Source organism: Gopherus flavomarginatus, chromosome 5 (assembly GCF_025201925.1).
Source record: "Gopherus flavomarginatus isolate rGopFla2 chromosome 5, rGopFla2.mat.asm, whole genome shotgun sequence".
Classification (NCBI taxonomy): domain Eukaryota; kingdom Metazoa; phylum Chordata; order Testudines; family Testudinidae; genus Gopherus; species Gopherus flavomarginatus.
The window spans coordinates 111,499,801-111,521,918 of NC_066621.1; the positions used below are offsets into that span (position 1 = coordinate 111,499,801).

At 39.3% G+C, this 22,118-nt stretch overlaps 1 protein-coding gene across 5 annotated transcripts in view; it reads left to right on the top strand.

The window, feature by feature from the left end:
- Nucleotides 1–3,634: 3,634 nt before the first annotated feature.
- NPAS3 (neuronal PAS domain protein 3) overlaps nucleotides 3,635–22,118 on the top strand; it is an 828,174-nt gene continuing 809,690 nt past the window's right edge. For 3 of the 5 annotated variants that reach the window (XM_050953865.1, XM_050953867.1, XM_050953868.1), the window contains exon 1: nucleotides 3,635–4,217. In XM_050953865.1, coding sequence (XP_050809822.1) covers nucleotides 4,060–4,217 — 158 coding nt within the window. In that variant the 5' untranslated portion in view covers nucleotides 3,635–4,059. Of the gene's footprint in view, nucleotides 4,218–7,443; nucleotides 7,937–22,118 lie in introns of those variants that run through there. The other 2 variants (XM_050953869.1, XM_050953870.1) reach the window with 2 other exon arrangements.

Here is a 22,118-nt window from a genome sequence, read left to right on the forward strand (position 1 = left end):
GCTACACTCAGACCTCCCACCCCACCAAGCCTCATTCCCTCAGTGCCCAGATGACCACCCTCCCCCACTGAGATACTCACACTTAGACCCCACTGCTGAGCCCCAACCACCTTTACCTGGAAGCCCCTGCAGAGTCCCATTGCTCCTGCATCTGAAACCTTCCCCAACAAGCCTGTGTGCATCCAGATCTCCTCACACCTAGACCCTCCCACTGAGCTGCCTGCACCCAGATTGTGCTACACAGAATCCTCTCACCCCACACCTGGATCCCCCCCACATTGAACCCCCTCTACACTTGGATTCTGCTGGGCTGAGCCTGCCCTACACCCGGTGAGCCTGGCGTAGAGAGGCGGGACCCCAGGGTATTTCTGGGGCAGGCCCAGGCCTTGTGCTGTGTAACGGTCAGGTGCAGCCTCACCACCGAGTCCATGTCCGGGGGGGAGGGGGGAGCTACAGGGTGATCTCCCATCTTCAGCAAGCCAGTGACCTGTGTTCCCCACTGCCATGCTGGAGCCTCTGGATTTATTTATTGACAAATAAAACTTGCAAAATTTTAAACTATTGTGCACAGAATTTTTAATTTTTTGGTGCAAAATTTTAATTTTTTTTGGCACAGAATGCCTTTGGGAGTAGACTTCTAACTAAGACAAGCTTTGGTCATCTTAGCCAAACGCTGGCTATCTGTGTCTCAGTTGTTGCCTTTGGATCGTGAAAATATGGTTACAGTACCCAGAGTGACAATCAAAGGATGGAGACCTCTGAATGATTAAGTCCACTCTAATGCCTGGAGACAAGTTGGCAGAAAAAACTACTGTAATGGACTGAGAATTTCAAAATTGACTATGTGGGCACATTTAAATTCCTTTCTGTGTTTATTCCATAACCAATTAAGAGTGGTAGCCTATATTCATGCCAGTCTTGTACTGTGTTGTAAGAAAAAGGAAAGGCACTATTCAGAAGTCTTTAATCATTCCTCCAGCCATTTATTGACCTGCTTTCTAAAGGCCATATACAGTCCTTGATCTGCATGCAAAATTCCTATTGACAAAATTGGGAGGGCCATGGGCAAATGGAGGATAGTTTATAAACCTTGCATTTTAAATATGTTGATTACAAAGAAGAAACAAACATCAGCAGTAATTTAAAAACAATGTGAACATCTTTATTTAAAACTGTTCTTTAAACCTGGAGTTTGAATAACATCCTCTCCTCCCTCAGCTATCCAACCTATACTTTTTCAGTAAGTCTTTACATTTAACACTCAATTGATGTCCCTCTGGTATAAACAGGATAGATAATGAATATAAGTGGGATAGAAAATTAATCCTACTTGTGAGGAGAGATACAGTCATAATTCACTTAGGCTTCTCAGCTCTTACGTTATGAGGTCTTCAGCTAACTCACGGAATCCATTCCACATCCCACAGATGCTCATTATGAATTCTTTTTATGTGCAACATGTGGGGACTAACCAGTTTCATATCTCCTGGTATTAGCGGCAGTCCAAAGAATTCTGTATTAAAATAGAATGCAAACACAGATGCTATTTAATACAAAAGGATTGAATGCAGTCTCTGTTTTAATATAAAGTTGATGTGTCTTAATTTGGTTTCAAACAAAAATAGTCAAAATGAAGAGGATATTTGGACTAAGGGCCAGTCTAAGATTCATAGAGGGTGAGCTGCATTGGGTGAAAGGAGATATACTGCCAGGACAAGAGTAGCTTTGCCAGTGGAAGCTAGGAGCACAATGCTTCTAGAGTGGTGGGCCAGGCTGCAAAAGTACAGCAAGCAGATCTCACAGTGCAATTGTCATAATGTGACTTGAGTTTGTCTATAGGGCATCCCAGGGTTGAACGTGAGCTGCCAACCTGAGTTGCTGTGCCTTCACTGTTGTTTTAACCCAGGTGAGCTAATCTGAATTGAGAACACCCTTTTTTGCAGTGGAGACATACCATGAGTGGTGCCATTAGGGTTAGCAGCTCTGTCCTCAGGGAGCACAGACAGGTAGAGTATGAATGCTGCTTGTGTACCCCACACTAGCATCATGTGTGTGTGCTTCATTCCCTTAGCTAGTGGGGAACAGTCTAACATGAGAGCTACTCCTTCAGATCTGCCTTATGGATCTGATGGGCCTGGGCTCCAAATCCCCAAAGGAGGAGGGTGGTGTATGGACAATACACCTGGACAGAAAAGCGATGGGGAGGAAAGGCTTTTCCTCCTCTCTTCCCTTAATACTCCTGACTGGAAGTGTTGAACACACTGCAGTTTGTATGGAACCCTGGCAAACTAATGCCAGGTTGCTTAGACTGAATAACTTTAGTGCGGTGAGGGAACAGCATTTGGGGCCAAGTGCCCCCAGTTACTTTCTCGGTGTCAGGGTGAGGCTGGGTTAGTAGATTTGATGTAGGGGCTATGGGCTTTTCTGGGTGCTTTTTGCAAGGCTTCTGCATTCCTCCATACTAGGACAAGGGCTTTCCCAAAAGCCTGTCTCTGTTAAGAAAGGAAGGGCTCTGCTGCAGGCTTGTGGTTCGCCGCCTTCCTTCCTTCCCTCCTGCCCCGCACCCCCTCCTGACGTCTTGGCCGCTACGCAGGCTGCTGCTCTCTCCTCGCCTGGCTCAAAGGGTTAAGCAGGTGAAGCGCCGCGCCGGCCCTGCGCTTTTGCCGGCGATTGGCTGCGAGGCGAGCAGCCCAGGCCCGCAGCGCCGGTGGTTAACGCGCGGGGAGTCAATCAGCAGCGCGGCGAGAGCAAGTTGTTGCTCCCTCATTGACTCCTGGCGCCTGCGAGATGGAGGAGGGTGGGAATGACACGGGGCGGGGGCTGCTCTGCGCATTCCAACACCTCGCACTGCACCGCCGGCTGCTGCTGCTGCGCCCTGAGAAGCACCACAAGGCTGCACAGCGTGGCTCGGGGCGCGCACACATGCACAGCAGCCGTTAAACCCAAGCAAACCCGGGTTTGAGTGGAGAATCACTTCGCAGCGGGGAAGCGGGGCAAGGTAAATCCACCCTCCTCAGTGGGGGGAGGAATTGCGCCCACTCCTACCCATGGTGCACAAAGGAGCTGTAAATCTACAGACGCTTTTTCCTCTCTGATATAAAGCAGTTTGCATTAAAGGGACACCAAAGACGAGCCACCTTCCTCACTATTGTTATTGTTTGCTCCTGCTGCTCTGTGGTATAAATTTGCTAAGGGTTCTTGCACACCTCTCAGCGGTATAATTGATATGTTGAAGCAGCAATGAGGATCACTGCGTGCACGCACACAATCACACATCTTACAAGTTTGAGTAGCAATAACATTGCTGCACACTAGGAGGGGAGGAGAGTCAGTTCCCTATAATAGAGAACAAACTCTGCCATTGCACAAAAGCGGCGCATTTCCTCACTTGTGAAAACCGTCCCCTCATAGAAAGTGGCGGGGGGAGCAAGTTACCAAGAGCAAGAACTTGGGCAGCAACAATCCTCCACTCTCACTTCTTTCTTTAGGACTCTGGGAGCTGGGATATTTCCTCCCCTCTTCTCCCCCGCGCTGTTGGCTCGAGCCCAGGCTGTGGTCAGCAGTGCTTATTATTACTTCATTGAGACAGAGAAATCCTCCAAGACTTGCATTTTGGGAGGAGGGGTGGGGGAGAGGGAGGACGGGGGAAAAAAGGCAACATTTGCTGCTCATCATTTTCACTGCACCGCTAAAGTAATTGCGCCTCCCTGTTCTCTCTCTCTCCCTACTTAGCTCGGATTTTCTGGTATAACCTCAGCTTCAGTGGTATTATTAGCTACACCTTCGTTTGGCAGTGCTGACCCCCCCCAAATCCTCACACGCTGCATGTTTGCAAATCGGTAAAATATCTCCCCCCTCCCTTTACCCCTCCATCCTTCCCTCCCCCCAACTCCTCTCAATCTCAGCCCAGCAGCTCAGATCAAAGCGCCTTCCCTCACTCACAGTGGCCGCCGCTCACTAATGGGATTGCAGTGTGCCTGGCTCTGCTGCTGCAGCCGCCGGAGGGAGAGGAGCTGCTGTACCTCTTTGCCGAGACTCGCTGGGTGCTGAGCCGCGGGGATGATCAGGATCTTCCCGGATTTCAGCGTGCAGGTGACTGCGGCGGCGGCCGGTGGGGCGGCCGGGGGAGTGCCGGCCGGGCCAGGCATGGGGAGAGCCAGCACCGCAGCCAACGGCAACCCACAAAACGTTCAGGGCATCACTTCCTACCAACAACGGTGAGTGCAGGTCAAAAAAGGGTGTGTGTGAGGCTCCCTCACTTGCTTTTCTTTGTGCTTTTGTGTTTCTTTTCTTTTTTTTCCCCGTTGTTGGTAGCTCTTTGCGTGTAAACATTCAGGCTGTTTTAAAATGCACCGAGATGTAAACAAAATCTTCTAGCTGTATCTTGAATGAGTTGGAAAGCAGCAATGGGGGGTGATGGTGGGGGGAGTGAGTTCCCTGGTATCTTAGCTTGGCTACTGCAAAGTTTGGGATCCCGTTCGCTCTTCCCCGCTAGAGAGGAATTTCTCAATGTCAATGCCTTGTGCAAATCCCACTGTGTGGCAGCCTGGGGGATAATTGATCACGGTGTGTTGATTGATAATTTGTTTTCGACAAAGAGACAATTTTCACTTGGAGCTGCACGCTTGCAGGTCCACATTGTAATGTTATCATGTCACCTGTTAGTACAGGGAAATATAGCATGAAACCTTAAGTGCACGCCGCACTGTGGAGTATTCATCTTAATTGCATTCTGAACTTTAGCAAATGAGAACAAAAATGTACTCCCCAGTAATTGACAAAAATAAGTCTAGATTGAAATCTGAACAATTTCGATTTTAAAATAAAATAAAAATATTATAGTTCCAAACATCTGGGCTTCCACTTTTGCATTAAATTAAATATTGGGGTAAAAATGGTGTGTAACCACAAATAGCCAACACCTCTAACTACATATAATGAATATTAGTGCATATAATGAATACATTTTTACCTTTAAGTTTTACCAGTAAGTTTTTACCTTTATATTTAAAACTTCACTGATTTGGAAACTCTTGTTTTGAACCACCGGTAGTTAAACTGGTAAGATTTCGATAATCGATCATTGCCTGCTTTGTTGTTCACCAACTTTGAGTTGCCTAACCCACTAGGATAAATTTTGGAAAACACATGGGTGTGTTTTCCATTTGATGCCCGATTATAAACATTTTCTGGACGTGACTTTTGAAGGCTTTGTTTCGTAAAAATTAGTATAAAATTGGTATTGCAGTTTGATGATCTCTAAGAACTTTCCTTACTAAGGAACATTTGAAATGAAATATCAGCCTTCTTTTGCTCAAATACACGAACCTATTATATAGAAGAACTGGAACGTGACAGATATAAAGAATGGGAAAAAGTTGGGCAAGTATTTTCCTTTAATGGGTTATGATTTTTGTCACTTATAAAGTATTAAAATTCTAAGGGAAACTGACGGTCATTTTAACTAGCAAGTACAGACAACTGTCACAATAATTTAGTCTATGAAGTGGGGAAGTCAAGGGTCAGAAATGTCAGATTGACTTTTAAATAAATGAAAGAGACCTCTGGAGGGCTAAGCTATACAGAAATATTATGGACAAAGCAGCTTGTGAAATTTTAGTACTTCAGTTAGATTTTAATAGCTGGGTTTTTGTCAGTCAGTAATCAGGAAAAAGTTATAACAACTCCTCTCTGATAAACTACCAACACCAGTAAACAAAATATTGTTGACTAAATATATAGTCAAATATTAACAATAATGAGACTCCAGTCCAGTACTAAATTTATGCTTTGCATAATTTTCCAAATGTTAGGTAACTATTAGTTTTATAGACTAAACCTATGCCTTTAATTTGAATGATGTTTCAACTTGTTATACTGAAATGGTTTACAAATGTACCAAAACATTGGTATCATTTTTATGCTCATTGCAAAAATCCAAGATGACAGCTCTTAACTTTTTTTTTCTGGAGGAGGGGAGGGAAAAGGCTTGCCACATTGACTGGCATTTTGTGCTTTTTGAACCCCCAAATTCCTTGATATAAAGTTGAAATTCTATTACAGATCCCATATTTAATGACTGAAATAAAAATAAAAGAAACCCAAGGATCTTATGTTGAGATGTATGATGTTTACTCTGGATAAATACAGTATAGTATATGTGTATGTATTGGAGAATGACAAATACAAAAAGTCCAGTAAGAAGTGGGGCCCCCATCCTTGAAATACTTACCCACGTGTTTAACTTTACTACAGTGAGTAGACACGTGTGTAAGTGTTTGCAGGATCGGGGCCTAGGTGAGTAGGCTGCTCTGAGAGAGAAGCTGTCTGCAGGGGCTTGGTCCCTGGCAGCCTGTGTCTGCTTCTGGAAGTCCTAGGTCAGACTCGCTGACTCCTACAGGGATTCTTCAGCTGGTGCATTTACAACGCCCTACAGCCAAACTTTCAGGTGCCTTAATAACTTCTTCCTCATTCGCTTTCTCTTGCACAACTCAAACATGTAGCCATCCCATTCCCCTTTCCCTTTTTAAATTATGGAGAAGACGCTCTGTTTAAACCCCGTTGTTTAGAGCTTGATCCTGCTCCCACGGAAAGAATCCGATTCATTTTGAGAACAGGATCAGGCCCTAAGCAGCTGAACTTGCAGGCAGCAGAAGCACAGCCACACTGTGACTTTGGCTTTGAAAAGCTATTTACAAAAGAGATATTGTCTTTTAAAATCTCTTTAACCCCAGTTCTCCTGGTATGTTAAGAGAAACCTGTAAGGTATGCTCTTTTTCTCGCTCCCTTATTTCGTGATCTGTTTGGTAATCTCCAGTGAATGTGAAGCATATGCTTCCCAAACAGAGCGTGTCACATTGTGTTAACATGACCAATGTTACATCTTTCAAGAAGAGAGCATCACAGCTAGAACTGTATACTAAGATGCGGGGTATGTACACACTCAAATGAGTGTGTGCGCCTATATTCGCAACCCTCTCCCCATTTATTTGCGATTTCTGTGCAGAAGATGTGAGCTATACACACGTGCGTACACTTCTGTGTATCTAACGCATATACTCCCTTCCAATACCGTATACATAATAGATGCACATATATTGCACACATAACATATTGCGCATACACGCACTTCTCCATATGTAATGCACAAACGCAGCACAGCGCATATGTTGTCTCACGGATTTCTACATACTGTGCACACATGCTCTCCCCTGTGATATGCACACATGTGCATTCGCAGAGTTACACACACACAACCTTGTCTCTCAGCCCCTCTTTTCTGCTGGATCTGCTGCTCCAGAGCAGGAAAGTGTGCGAAACTGCAACTGAGTGGCGTTGTTGCGCCGGCAGCGGAGGCTCTGTCCCCTGCACAGAGAGTGAGAGCGGAGCTGGAGAAGCAGCTGGAAAATGCCCAGAAATACTTTCACAGCGGTCAAGCTCGGAGCTCCCTGACTCTTCCCTCTCCCTCCCGCCCCAGCCCCGCTCGCCCCATGGCCTGGCACCCAGCTTAATCTGGCCCGTGCTGGGTGCGGGTGTCACACCTGCCGGGCGATGCCAATGGCCGGGCTGCCCGGCGGGGCTGCGCGGCTCTCTCCCCCCGCCGCCGCCGGCCGCCTGTCTCTGCGCTGGGCATGTCTGTGGAGCCGGCGGAGCCCGGGCTCTCTCCGCTCCTCGGCTTGTGGACGGCGGCCGCCGCAGCAGCCGTGCTAGCGAGCAACCTGCACCAGGACTGCGCCGAGGAGCGGGAGCCCGCGATGCTTCGGCCTCAGTACTTTTCCTTAGCCTGTCTGGGTAATCAGGGCCATTGCCGCCGCTAGACACACCACACACGCCAGCCCCGGCACGGGGAAAAGTAAGGGAGAGAGGGGGGGGAAAACCCCAGGAAGATGGCGCCCACCAAGCCAAGCTTTCAGCAGGATCCTTCCCGGCGAGAACGGTAACACTTTCTCTTTATTGAACCTGCAGCAGCAGCGGTGCCGCCGCTGCCTTGGGTCTGGCTTGGCTGCCATGCCGGGGAATGGTGGGAGGAGGAGGACTCTGCCTGCAGATACCCGCTCGCCCTGTCAGGTAGTGCGGGGAGTTTCTCGCCTATTGCATATTGTCTGCACACGCACACACACACACACACTCACACGCGCGCGCGCTGCGAGCCTCCCCGCTGCACCCGCCGCCAGTCTCAGATCAGTGGCACCTCCCCAGCTTGCAGGAGCGGATGTTTGGCAGGGCGCGTTGACGAGAGAGAGAGAGGGAGGAGGGGTGTATGTGGTGGTGGTGGGGATCCCCGGGGCGGCCCCTTTCGGGTCTCTAGTCTCCGCGGAGGGGAGGTGGGGTGACCGGGGGATGAGGAGCTTGCACCAGGCCCGGAACGTCTTGCTGAGGGGCCGTCCCTGCTTGTGCAGTTCAAGTGCAGCTAGGCCGAAACTAGGGAAGAGCTGTTTGCTCTTCGCAGTAAGCTGTGCATTCGGGCAAGTTTGTCCAAAGCGTTACAGTAATTGCAGAATAATGTACACTGCCCCCCCGCCCTTGGCGTCCTTGGTGGTGGAAACACATCAGGCTGTTTGGAATAGATGATACTTATTGCACTGTGGAGTTGGTTAAAACGCAGCAGAGTTTGTATACAAAATATCTACAAGGACTGTAAACTGCTGTTATTCTTAGAATTCAGACTGGATGGTGCTTCCCCTCCTTTGCTTCTAATCCATCAGTCTCGCCCCTTATACTTTTGTTTGGGATTCTGTTTGCTGTTAATTAACTGTTGCTGACATGAATTGGCCCTAGCAGATTTGTTCTTAGTAAAATGACTCTTTCTAGAAGTGATCAGTAGGAAGCGGTTGACAAGTTCATGTGATGTGACTTTGTGATTCTTACAAAAGTATTCAAAGATCCATTTCACTAAGATATATCTCCAACAGGAGGGCAGCCAAAGTTTTTTGTTTTGGTTTGTTTTTGTGTGCTTTCCTCAGCATTATCAGTGAGTTTGGGATGAGTGGGAGGGTGAGGAAGGTGCCTGGTTAGCTGTAAAATGGAAATTAACACTTAGCTTTTAAAAGTGATTGGGTCACATTATCAGATTTATATTTTACAATACAAGTTGATCTGAGAAATATTTACATAAAATAAGTTGTGGTCAAACAGTTTTTATTTCACACTTTTAATTTAAAAAATGTCTTTTTAAAATGTGATGGTAAACATATCACAGTGTATGTTTTAAAAAATAAATGCAGATTTGATAGAAGTAATGGTGGAGTAAGTTACTGAGTATTGCAAAATCTTGGAAAACTGTATTTTCCTATTCATAAGTAAAGTATTTATATAGCTGTGCTTGAAGCATAGCAATAACTATTGCACTTGGACAATGTAGTCAAAGACATATGGAGCTGAATTTGAATATAGGTGTAATGTGCACCTCTGTTAAAAATCCAGAAATTAAAGGTCTGATTTATATTTTAGCTTCTCTTTAGCGATAAACGTTCAAAATTTTCTTCCAGTGGCTACATAGGTATTTTTACCGTCTTAATAGTGCCTTTAGTAGCATGCTTTTTTCTTTTTCTATAAAGTTCTTCATTTGCAAGGAAAACAACAATGTATAAATATCATTTGTTTTTCTAATATACAATTTTGCTGTCTTCTTTCTGATCCTGGTACTATATTAGTAATAAATGTATTTGCCAGGACAGCTTCAGTAATCTCTCCAGCAGAAGCATATTTGTGTGCCATTTTGGGAATTTCTCTGAGATAGGAATCTTGAAGATAGAATTAATTTCTAGGGGAAACTTCATAGCCTGTGCATGAGTGCTTTCTTTATCACCTGTCTCCATTTGGCATTCGGAGAAGGTAAATCAAAGTGCGCAATTTGTTATTCTGCTCCACTTGAGAGCTGAACTAAATAACACTTGGTCTGAAATTCTGATTGAAGTTGTAGGAGGATATACTGTATTTAATTTAATGTCCTTTAATAGCATCTTCTTGTTCAGCTCTGATGCTGTCATTTTAAAGGTTGGATCAGAGTAGTTTTACCCTGTAGGGAGTGGGAGGAGTAATCATTTCAGAGGAACAAGTAGCCTAAACTCCTAGAAAGCTAATAGCCACAAACTTGGCCTAGTGTCCAAACAGTTTTGTGCCCTGAGGGTTTGCTTGGTTATCACTGTTTACAATGCTCTGAACACTTTAAGTATAAATATTACCTGTGTAAGTTGATATGTTTTTATATGGGAAATTATATATAATGCTATGTGGTTTTTGGAAAAAGTTTTGGAAAAAAAGGTAATAGTGCTTCAGTAAATATACACTAATGTGCGTTTTCTTAAAACTTATTTGATGTTTCACTACATTCTTGCATGTAACTGTTTATTTAAGCCTACTTTGTAAATCTCCTCTGAGTTGTATATTGTAAGTGATTTGAAAAATGGCTCTGCAATAACTATTTTCTTAGTTACTTCTTAAATAAACTAGTTATCAAAAATTAGACCCATGAGAGTAAACAGTCTATATATTTGTTCTTCATTTATACAATACTTAGATGGAATGTGTTAGAATACTGTAAACAACAGGATAATGGTTTTAAATGTCTTCCAAAAATGATATATGCTACCTACCATTAAGTATTAATACTACTTGAATAATTTTAAAACTTTATTTTACCTGTTAAGATTGTGAGATAATTATTTTTGAAGTTATGCACTTAAGCTTATTTGATTTTCTTTTAAACTCTGGTAGGCTGCAAATTATACCATTACAGTACCAGCCTAGGATCTTTCAATTGTGTGGATATATATCCAAGATGATTAAATAGAAGTGTCATGCATATGGTATGCCAGTGCAGATTTGTAAAGCATATCGCAGTATCCCAGTTATGTTGGTTTAAAGTAAAGAAAAAAATCCCATCATTTTTGTATTTCTTTTTAGAGTATAAGCTTAAACACAACAGTGATAAATGATGATATGCATTGTCTTACACTTGCTTTTATATAAATAGCTCCAGAAGATTGCTTAAATGATAATCGAAAATATGAAATAGGGTGGCCTTCATATCACAAGGCCAAGGGTCTACAAATGGAAAAACTGAAATAATGAAATATTTCCAAGGCAACAGACTGTCAACAAGAATGGTAATGCATGGGCATATCATAGAGCTACCAGAGAGGATATTAGATCTTATAGCTCTAGAGCCAGGAGTTATAATGACCTTTATTAAATAGAGCCCTCCCACATTACAACAATCTTTCTGATTTCTGATTTATGGTTTAGCAGTCATACTACTATTCATAATTTGAAATAATCTCCCACCATATTTGATTTGCTGCATTTCCTCCCCGCTGGAATCATATATTATTTAAGGCTTATGTGAAAGTATTGATCAACAAAAGTTATATTACGTATTTTCAGAAACTAATTGGATTCTGAATAACAGGATTTTGTCTGCTGCATTGTTTCTTACATTGTTTTCCAGCATAATTTTTTTCTTACTGGAAGTAATAGGCATTTAACTTGTTTTATACCAAACTAATGGTGATATGTAGAGATATTATTTTTATACTGGATAAGTATAGCATTGCTTCTTAGGTCCAGTAAGTTGACATTCATAACCAAAGTTAGCACATTAAAATTAGCAGTATACTGCAACACCCAGAAGTATGGTTATTTTTAAGGGAACGTCAGGATACATCATGAACATCAACCTCCCCATTCTTCTTCTCAGCACTTGAATTTCAGAGTGTAATGTATTGGCAGTTTCAAATTGCATTTGGTTTGAAACTTGACATACAAGTTGCTAGCCAGATGTGAAATTCACTGCAAAAAATTATGTAAAACAGTTGTTGCAAAGTGACACAGACAATTTTTATAATTCCAGCCACTTGTTTTACCAATATTTCGGCTAAAAGGTATCTTTATTTAAAAAAATAATTTGTTTCATACATCTTTTTTTTGATAGTCATTCATTTATGGGAGAAATGTGTACTGAGATTTTTGAATGTCTGAAACTGAGCATGCTGACTAACTAGTAATTTTCATAACATTTTGGGTTTGATCCTGCTCCCGCTGAAGTCAGTGGGAGCTCTGATATTGACTTAGTGGCTGCAGGATCAAGCCCCTGTACTGAATGTAGCTGAATTTCATTTTATATGCATTAAGTAAGTGATTTTGGGAGTTCAATGTAACTGGACCGATCCTGAAAGTGGATCTAATGTGACCAATTCTTACATGTGCAAATAGGCCCATTGAAGTAATTTCCTGTTAAAGTCAATAGAGCTACTGCTTACAGGTGTAAGAGTTACTCATGTGAGGTAAGGTTTCAGAATCTGTCCTATAGTGGTTTCAGAAGTAATTTCATTGAAACTTGGCACACAATTTGCCAGCCTGGAATTCTTTTTTAAACTGAAAGATACATTTTTGAATGTATTTAGCCGAGACATTTCTTTCTCAGTGCTGCTTTAAAAAAAAAAACTTTGAAATTAGTTCATTGCTGCCAAAGTGTTTTTGACATTTAGAATACATGTTTTGAAATGGCATTAATAAATGTATTTTTCATAATAGGTGGTATCTTTCTGTGTAATATGTACAAGACTTCTGCAAGTTATCTTTGCCATGCAAAGTCCTAATATGTCAGTGAGGTGCTTGTACTGTTGGTTTTAACAGAACTTCACATAATAAGAATAATTTGTTATAATATTGCATATGAAGATGCAGCATAGTAGGAATAAAATGGTTGCTGGTGTCTTATATGACTAGAGCATTGTTCTGTGACCAGCTTGAGCTGTAGTTTCGCAAAACACCAACTCCCAGTGAAATGAATAGGACTCTTGTGCCACTGATTTCAAAGGACTTTAAGTAGTAAAAATATTCATAAATATTGTATAATGTAGTGCAACATTACGTAGAAAAATATGGTGTGGTAAGAACAGGACTGTGTTTGCAACCGTGTCTTGGAAGAGCTATATTCTGTCTTTGGAAATGTACATTCAAATTATATTTTCATTTAAAAAAAAAAAGAAAAACCAAAGGAAAGAAAATACTATAGAAAGCCAAAAGGAAAAATACATTTTTTACATTTAATACTGTAGGCCTGATTTTGTTCCCACTGAGGGTAATGGTAAAACTCTCATGGACTTGATTAAGGGAACAATTGGGCTGTGTATCGTCAACCACAAAAGAACAAGGAAATTCTGAAATGAAAATGGAATAATTCTCTGTCACAAGGGCTTCCATGAAAATAGCAGTGTCAATCTGGTGGGCCTAAATATTGGAGCTTATGTAGTTTCTGATCCTATATTCCTTACACAGGCAAAATTTAGAATCACATTGAAGGACAGATGATCTTACATAACTTCATATGAGGATAAATTGATAATAATTAAATGACTCATTAAAAGAGTAGGTTTGACCCTTGAGTTGAAGTAGCTCCTTTTCATGGTAGACTTTTCATTTTCAGTGCTGAATTTTCTCATTTTTGAATGTTGAAATTATACTCGTAGAGTTTGTGCTGTCCTCTCTCTGCTCTGGGAACGCCTGTTGATGTCATGTTACAACTGAGCAACACTTAATAATACTTAGCATTTCTGTGGAGATTTTCTTCTGCAGAGCTCAGAGTGCTTGAAAAGGGGCATATGCATTATTATGTCCATTTTACAGATTGATAAACTAAGGCATATAAAAACCATGAGAATTGGCAGAGCTCATACATCAATGCTAGAACTGGGAATAAAATCCAGGGCTTCTGACTCCAAGTCTGGTTTCCTATCCCTGGATCACACTGCTTCCTTAGGGAGCTTGGGGCTTTGTACTCCTTATACAGGCAAAATTCTCATTGAAAGAAATTGCTTTATAGAACAGCTAATTGTATTTTTTATTTCTTATGGAAATCAACATTTTCATCATATCTGTTAATTTCCTTTGTAGTAATGGTTCAACCCTATGTTAAATAATTAAAGTGAAAGAGTATTATTTCATTAAAGTCAGCGATCATAGGTTTATATGTGTATATTATCAATGTTCAGGATACAGTTTAAATAGTATGCATATGCCTAATCTACAGTTAACTCCCTGGGGTTGTGATTTTCCAATGAGCCTAAGGGACTTGGGCACCCATCGCCATTCAGTTGCAGTGGAGTTGGGTGCCTAAACACCTTAGGCTCATTTGCAAATCCCAGCCTGGAAGTTTTGTCTGACTAAGGAATATGGAATTGGGTTCATTAAATGTTTGGCTATCATGTTTTTAAACTTAATTGTATAGAATAATACTGTTTTTGGGTTGTCATTTTGGATTAAATTACAAAAGTGCATATTTGGCTTGTGATAATGCTCACATATATTATACATTATATAAACTGGGTGAGGGGTTGCTTTGTTTGTTGTCTTCCTTAGATATCACATTGGCGAGATGGAAGCATTTGCCAATTCAAAGTTTAGTTCATTTGAGTAGTAGATTTAGATGTGCATGATGTCCTCAGACTTGTCCTTTTTAGATTGCAGTCCATTTAGCAAAACAATAATTTGCAAAGTTTTGGAAGGACTGGCAACTCTGTTTAGGGGAGAATAGAGACTGAGTACATTACGGTGAGGAAAAAAACCTCTTCTAGGTAGGCAGATTCTGTAGGTCAAGGTTAAGGTCCGGAGAAAGGGCTGAATGACCAAGTCTTTCAAGTGCTATCTTTGGGATAAAAAAAAAAAGGACTTATTGCCACTGCTGCTTATCCGATAACCTTCATAACTGCAAAGTGTTCATATTTGTCAAAGCATCATTGGATATAGAATTGATACACTTGCTTCAACACTTGTTCCATTGACAAGAGTTTCTGGAAAAAATAAAAAAAATAAAAGAATCCTGTTTTTATTTGTAGGTAACTAATAAGAAGTACTGAAGAGAAACAGATGCTTAGGGCAGCCTTATTAATTCATTGTTTTTGAGTCACTGCTCTGATTTACTATAAAACTTGTATTTCTTCTGAAAAATAAGAAGTACAGCAATTTTTTCAATGGCTGAATAAGCTAGATAAATATGACTCAAGTATCAGTGTTTGAAGGATCCAAGTATTTTACTAAAGTATCTTAATTAATTGGATGTTCACTTTAATAGTTCGGTTTCCTGTTTATAGGCAGTATTCTGTGAGGAGAGCATACATTTGATATGTAAATGATGTATAGTGTTGAAGAGGACCAATTTTACTAAAGTTGTATTTTTACTAAACAACTGTTTCATGTTAAAAAACAAAAATAAACTGAATTGACAGTACATATCTCAAATGAGACTCGTGGAAAAGGTATAATGGTGCCTGGATCTTTTAAACATAAATTTGGTTCCTTTTTTGCAGTGACACTGACTTTGCTCTTAATTTTATTTTATTTTATTTTTTTGTTAACAAAACCTAATTTCCTCTTCTACCTATTTGTCATTTGGAAACCCTTATTCCATGCATTCTAGCACCAGTTCACTCAGAATGTCATTTTATGTTTTTGCACCACTTTTCAAGACCCGAGCTTCAGTTAAAAGGATAGAGTAAACACTAAATCCAAAATAGAAGAGTGACTCGGCACACTAGTTATATATCTTTGGGATCCTTTTTATAACATACAGTATTTAGGTTATATGTACTCTTCCACAACATTCTAAGAAATCATGGATGGATATTGCCTTTTTACTTGTTTAATTATTTTGTAATATTACTGGAAAAAGTATTTCAGTTCCAACTCAGGACTTAATTTTTTGTGAGGAGGTTATCATGTTTTATACTGTTTGTTTGTTGCAAATAGGAAGAAAATAATCTTTATGGGGAAAAGTGGCTAACTATGTTCTCCATGGAGCATTTGACAGTTAGTACTCTTCTATATTTGATATGATACTTATGGCTGGAAGACTTTTTATGTAATTCTACAGTGATGTATACAATTATAGTGTACTGTATGCACATATATAGTATATTACATACGCTATATATGTATAGTTGCTTGAAAGGAAATAATGTTATATGGTGGTCTTCAGCATGCTGTAAATGTCTTATTTTAGATAAAGTTAAATTTAAATGTACTGGAATGGTGACTTTTCTAACTAATGCTGTGAGGGAAAAGTAGGATCATCATTTTTTGCACATTTTTATTGTTCTGTGTAAACGTAATTTGTTAATCCTGTGAAATTTGTCATAGATAAATTTGCTTGGATTATCTTGTCACCACCGTATCTGCATTCTTTTGTTCATTGCTTATTCATAATTTAACAGTCTGGCAGTGAGCCTTTTTGGGATGCTCACAAAAGATATATGACCTCTACCAGCTGCTACTATAACCTGCAGAATGCACAGCAAGACATTAGAAACGTGAGGATTCCTCTACTGATTAAAGTGCTCTTCATTTAAACAGTCTGTTCATAAGAATCTCAGGAATCACTGTGAATAGCAGTTTTGATTTTTCTTTCCTTGCAAAATTAGTTCTAACAGTTTTTTTCCACAGTAAAAAGAAAGCTAATATTGAATCCTAATTTGATGTTATTTTGTTTTCCAGATGGACTAAAGGAAATTAAATCCTTCATTAGTATTTTATATATAAATTTACATTTATATGTATTTCCTGTAATTTCACGATATGAAAAAATAGTGCCTTTTGTGATAATTTAAGTCTACATCTTCCCACTAAGATTTTTTGGACATATATTGTTATCAGGTACTGATTTACAGAAGAGATGGCGATTTAACCCTGCTTTAGGTTAAGCACTTTGCAGACCATACTGTGTAAATACTAAATATTTTACAGTACATGAAAGACATTACATAGACTGTCACTTGAAGTGTAACAACATTTTAGATTTTCATGATTCTCATGTATTAGTTTTGGATATAATTTTTTTCTCAATTTTTATTTTACTTATCTGCACATCAACTTGTGAGTAATGGCTAGTTTTTACCTCCCCTTTTGTGCTGGCACATGATTATAGTTCAAAATAATTCATCACTAATCCATGCAGTATTGGTTCATCTCCATCACTCTGTTTTGTGATTAGACCCTGAGGCCTGTAAGAACATTCTGCTGCATAGTTTTCTATCTTGATTTTCTCTGACTGCAACCCTTATTTTAAATAGTTCTGTAGTCACTACACTCCTCTGCCAATCACTTTATATTCCTCAGAATATATTGATTTCAAGAGGTTAATATTTATTTGAGGCTGTTTTTCAAGGGTTTATGAAAAATATTTCTGTTTCTCACTGCAGTGGAGTCTTTATACATGGGTTTATAGGTCTCGGTTCAGTTTGTCTGATGATATAAAACTGTTGCTTTTCCGTTCTTCATGCCTTGTTGAGAGCTTGGTTTTTTGGCTGTACATATTTATATAGTAAGGTGAATCAGGAAGCGCAGTATCTTCAAAAGAAATACCATTTCTTTAAGAAACAGGTCGTAGCAGCATAGTAATTAAAGAGTTGACATGTCTCTCAAAATATTTTTAATCAGTACTGGTGTAAAATAAAGTCCTTTGTGGAACATATAGGGCCTGACCCTGCTATGTTTTACTCAAGTGATCAGTCCTGTTGAAGTCAGTGTTGCAGAGTTGAGCGCCTATGGTATAATCATAACATATGTTGATAAGTTTTGAATGTAATATTTCCAGATTATGAAGCAAATCCATCATTTTATTTCACATCAAATACTTCCAATTTTAAGAAAGGTCATCTAAAAGATTTTTTAAAGACTTTATTTCAGCATTGAGTAGTTCTGTGTTCCCTTTAATAATTACTTTCATCTCATTGTAGCCGTGTGTTTGAAAGTGTAGGTCAATAAGGATGATCGCATTCAGAATTTCATGATCTGTGTAGTGGAACAAATTGAAAGCAAAGCCTGTATCAATCACTGTGAAGGGAGGGTTAATTGTTACTGCTTCTCAAGCCTCTGGACAGATAAACCGGTAATGAAATACTTATTGCTCTGATATGTGAATGCTAAAGGATGAAACAATGGAAACAGAATCAGTCTTCAAAGATAACCTAAAAAAAAAAGGGTGGGGGAGGGGGAAAAGAAAAAAGAATAAGCTTGACTAAAGTAAAAGACTGTATATGCTTTGTATTAACTTTTGAAAAAGTGATATTGTTTTCATCTAATACAGCCTTCTAGTAATGATTTAACACCACAGGTTTTTTCAGTTTTTTTCTAAAGCCAAAACAAAATATGAATTTGTAAGATGATGTTAGGCTAACAATTTACATAAAGTCTGGACCTTAAGTAAATGTTAAGTTTCTATGCCTTAAGTGTTTTCTTTTTTCTTTGTTTTTCATTTCTGGTACTTTAAATGCTTTTTTTTTTCTTATTTAAAAGCACAGCTGTATTTACTAAACCCACTGTGTTTTGTTTTCTTGTGAAGGCATTTTAAAGCTTTTTGTGTACAGCCAACCAGGATCCTAAAGGAGTGTTTAAAGATAGAAACAACAAAATAAAAATGAGTGCGGCAAACAAATTATGATATTATAGTAAATATTTAACTATTTCTAGAATGTGAATGTAGCATTTTAAACATCTGTTAGTTACTTATATGTTGAAATATATGCAAAAATATTTAGCCAAATTGAAGTCTTAGGCCCATGACAATCATCTCAACACAGTGGGTAGTTCTGAAAATTAATGAGAATGATAATACTGTAAAGACTGTTCCAGAGTTTGCCCAAATTCATTATCTAAGACTCTTGTTAAGAACATCTCAAAGAATTTTAACCAGGAAAATATATTAATGGTTCAAAAGCATTTTTCAAAACGCTGATTTATAAAAGTATAATGGAATTATATATGCAAGAGCTATAGTTAGAAACACAAATAACACAGCAGTAGGACATTATGAAGGCATATTTTCCAGTAGCTAGAGTACTTGGCTTGATTTCATCCATAGGTGTCAACTTTCTTTACTGATTTCTATTTTGGAGATGAGAGAGAGAATGAAAAAGGGAAGGAAACTTACAAAAATGTATTTCTAACTCCTTGTTAGCAACTTAATTAGGCCTATGTCTGTAGAAGCTCTAAATAAAGTTGTAAGTTTAAAATTTTAATTCTGATGTAAACATCTTTTAGACGATCAAAAAGCTCTTTTAGGAGAAAAGGTGATTAGACTCACATCTTTAGATTTTTCTTCAGAATGTTAAGAATTTCCTGTTGCCCATTTCCTGATGGGATTGATGCAGCTGTGTATCATATGGAATGAAAGAGGAATCGAGTGCCCTTCTTTGTTTAATGGAAGTGCCCGCATATTTTTTTTTAAATACAACAGTAATATTAATGATCTACATGACATACTCCCTGTGGGAATTATAATAGTTAAATTAGTATTTCCAAGTGACACAAAGTTTTAGAAAAAATACACTAATATTCATTACTATTAGTTAAAAGGTAATGTATTCTCTGTGCAGCAAAATATGATAGAATACTTAAGTCAACAGTTGTCTGTATTGGAAGGTGAATTCACTATTCTTATTTGCTTTTTTCATAAATCATTGCATTATGATAGTAACCAGTATATGTGATAGTGTATGTATACATCACCAGTTAGTAGATACATATATAAAATAAAATTAAGATATAATTGTTAGTTAGAAAACCAAAACAATATATAGAATTTCTTTATCACTTTGAATTCAATTCTGTCCTTGTCACACATACTTGCCTTAATTTTTGTGGGAGAGATGAATACAAAATAAAAAGGGAAAGATTCCCAAATTTGCTTTATTTAAATGAAGATATAATAATTTGGGTCCAGACTGTCCTCTCCCATGGTTATAAGCAAAAGGGAATATGGACAGAGCTCATGAATTCTGGGAGGTTAACTTAATGAAATTTCCAAGTAATCTCCCTCTCAGAAGATAGAAGATTTTGTAGAGGTAGGGAACATGGCCACCCAATCCTACCCAGCTGATCCTGGGAATCTGCAGGAAAAGGGAGCCCCCATTCCATAGAAGCAAGAAGATGGTCACTCTTCCCGTGGCATTATTGCTGTTGCAGGAGTCTTTAGTTGAGTCTTCACAAGGTTGTGAAGTAGCAGCTGGTCGGGGTTCCAGTGAGATTTACTCTTGCTTCAGTCAGCTTATGCTTCTGATCAGAGGGCTATATGTTTTCCATTGGTTGTGTGGTATGAATTGAAAATCATGCAGCAAGATAATATGCAAAGGCAAATATGAGAAGGCCAAGCACAGAGAAACACTGCCGTTTGGTATCGTACCATCCTGCTTTATAGTTAAAACATCTGCAGTTCACAACAGAAATACATACTGAATTGCAGTATACTGCATTGAAAAGGTGCTGTGGCTATTTGGAAAGAGGGAGAAGCAGAGAGATAAACACTATGTTGTATAATCCCATAGGAAAGTGGTGTAACTGCTGGCTATACTAATTTACACAAAGCAACCCATGTACCTCAGTTCACTTATGAACATTTCTGGACGTTCAAGATACCTACATGAACCATTTGCCAATACTTTCCCGTGTGTGTGGTTAATGCCAAGGGACCGAAGAAGGTGACCTGCAGAGGTGCAGCTGGGATCCTGCCTCCACCTTCAATAGGGCTTCAGGTTGAAGAGCATTCTTCAGCAGCTTCCATGTCAGCAAAAATGGCTTCAATGTGGAACAATACAGAGGATATAAGAAGTATTGAGCTATTTTACATGGGGATCTGAGAAGATTAAGTTCCATAGCTTAGTATAGTGCTTTTTGATGTACCTTTTGCCTCATGTTGAATCCCTCTGTTCTGAGATGTGTAAGGAAGAGGTTGATTATAGCTCGTTGTTATCTATATTGTGATAATGCCCAAAGGCTCCATTCGGGATTGGGGACCCAAGTGCGAGGCAGAGTACAAGCTCTAGAAAGAGTTCCTGCCTTGAAGAGCTTACAGTCATTATACCGCTATAGAGTATTTTACTTGGTGACAAACGTCTTTTTACCATGTTGATTAATTTAATTTGAAATGCATATTTCAAAGTCTTGTTTTCACCATCAAATAAGATACATTTTAAACAGCTTAAATTTAATAAAGACACAATGTTTCTATGTAATTTTTCTTGGTGAAACCTCATTGATATAAAACTAACTTCAATGATGCCTTGAACCTATCAATGGAAGTGGTAACATATATTAGATTTTAAACTGAAATACAATATATTTGGCTTACCATAGTAGTAAACAAAAAAAGCTAACAATGGTAAAGATACATAAGTTTGTTGCAGGAAGTTTACTGAATGAACAGAAGAATTCTAGAAATGTCTTGCACCGAGAGCAACACTTGATAGAAAGAGGTTAACAGCATAAAATATGATTGAGAGACAGGCGCTTCAGGCACTAATTGCTGAAATTTTTGTGTGCTCTTTACATTTGCAGTAGAAGAATTTTCTGTTGGGAGAAGTACAACAAAAATAAATAAAATCTGTAGTTTTCAGATTCACAACTCTTCAAAATCAGTATGTGTCAATTTCCCAGCCTTAGTCAGAAATTTCATTAGTGAGCCTAGTTTAGAAAAAGGAGCAGTATCAAAATGTTGTATCTTGTTGAGTGCTCAGTGAGTCAGGAACATTGCATTGTAAACAAATAGTGGTCAACACAACTAATTTACAATGGGCAAAAAATATAAAAGGGTCCAGCCATGCACTGTTGAACTCTGTTGGAATTTTGTCATTGATTTAAAAGGAAACAGGATCTGACCCTGAGTATAGTTTATTTCTTTTGTCATAAGTACTGTAACATTAATCCCTGTATTGTTCCTCCGTATATGGCACATAGTATGAAGGAGTTAGCCACTTCTCATGCAAGTGTAACTTCCACTAATGACAGTGATAGGACAGCATGTGTATAAATGGAACACCGGAACTTACAGAATTAAGAATGCAATTTATGTATTACAAGTGTTTGTGCCAAATTCTGCTCTGTGACATCAATGCAATTACTCCAGATTTGTATAGGTGTAAATGAGGGTAGAATTTGACCCACTTCATAGATTTTTTTAGCCTGAAACAACCCCTTCTGTGGTGGTTGGTTTAGGGCAAAGGACTTCTTTGTGTGGAATGGAGATTGGTTGCAGAACACTATCTCTTGCAAGGCTGGCAAGCATTCATGATTAAGTATTTTTTTCCAGCAGCCCCTGAATCAGGAGGAGAAGTAGGATTGAGATTTGT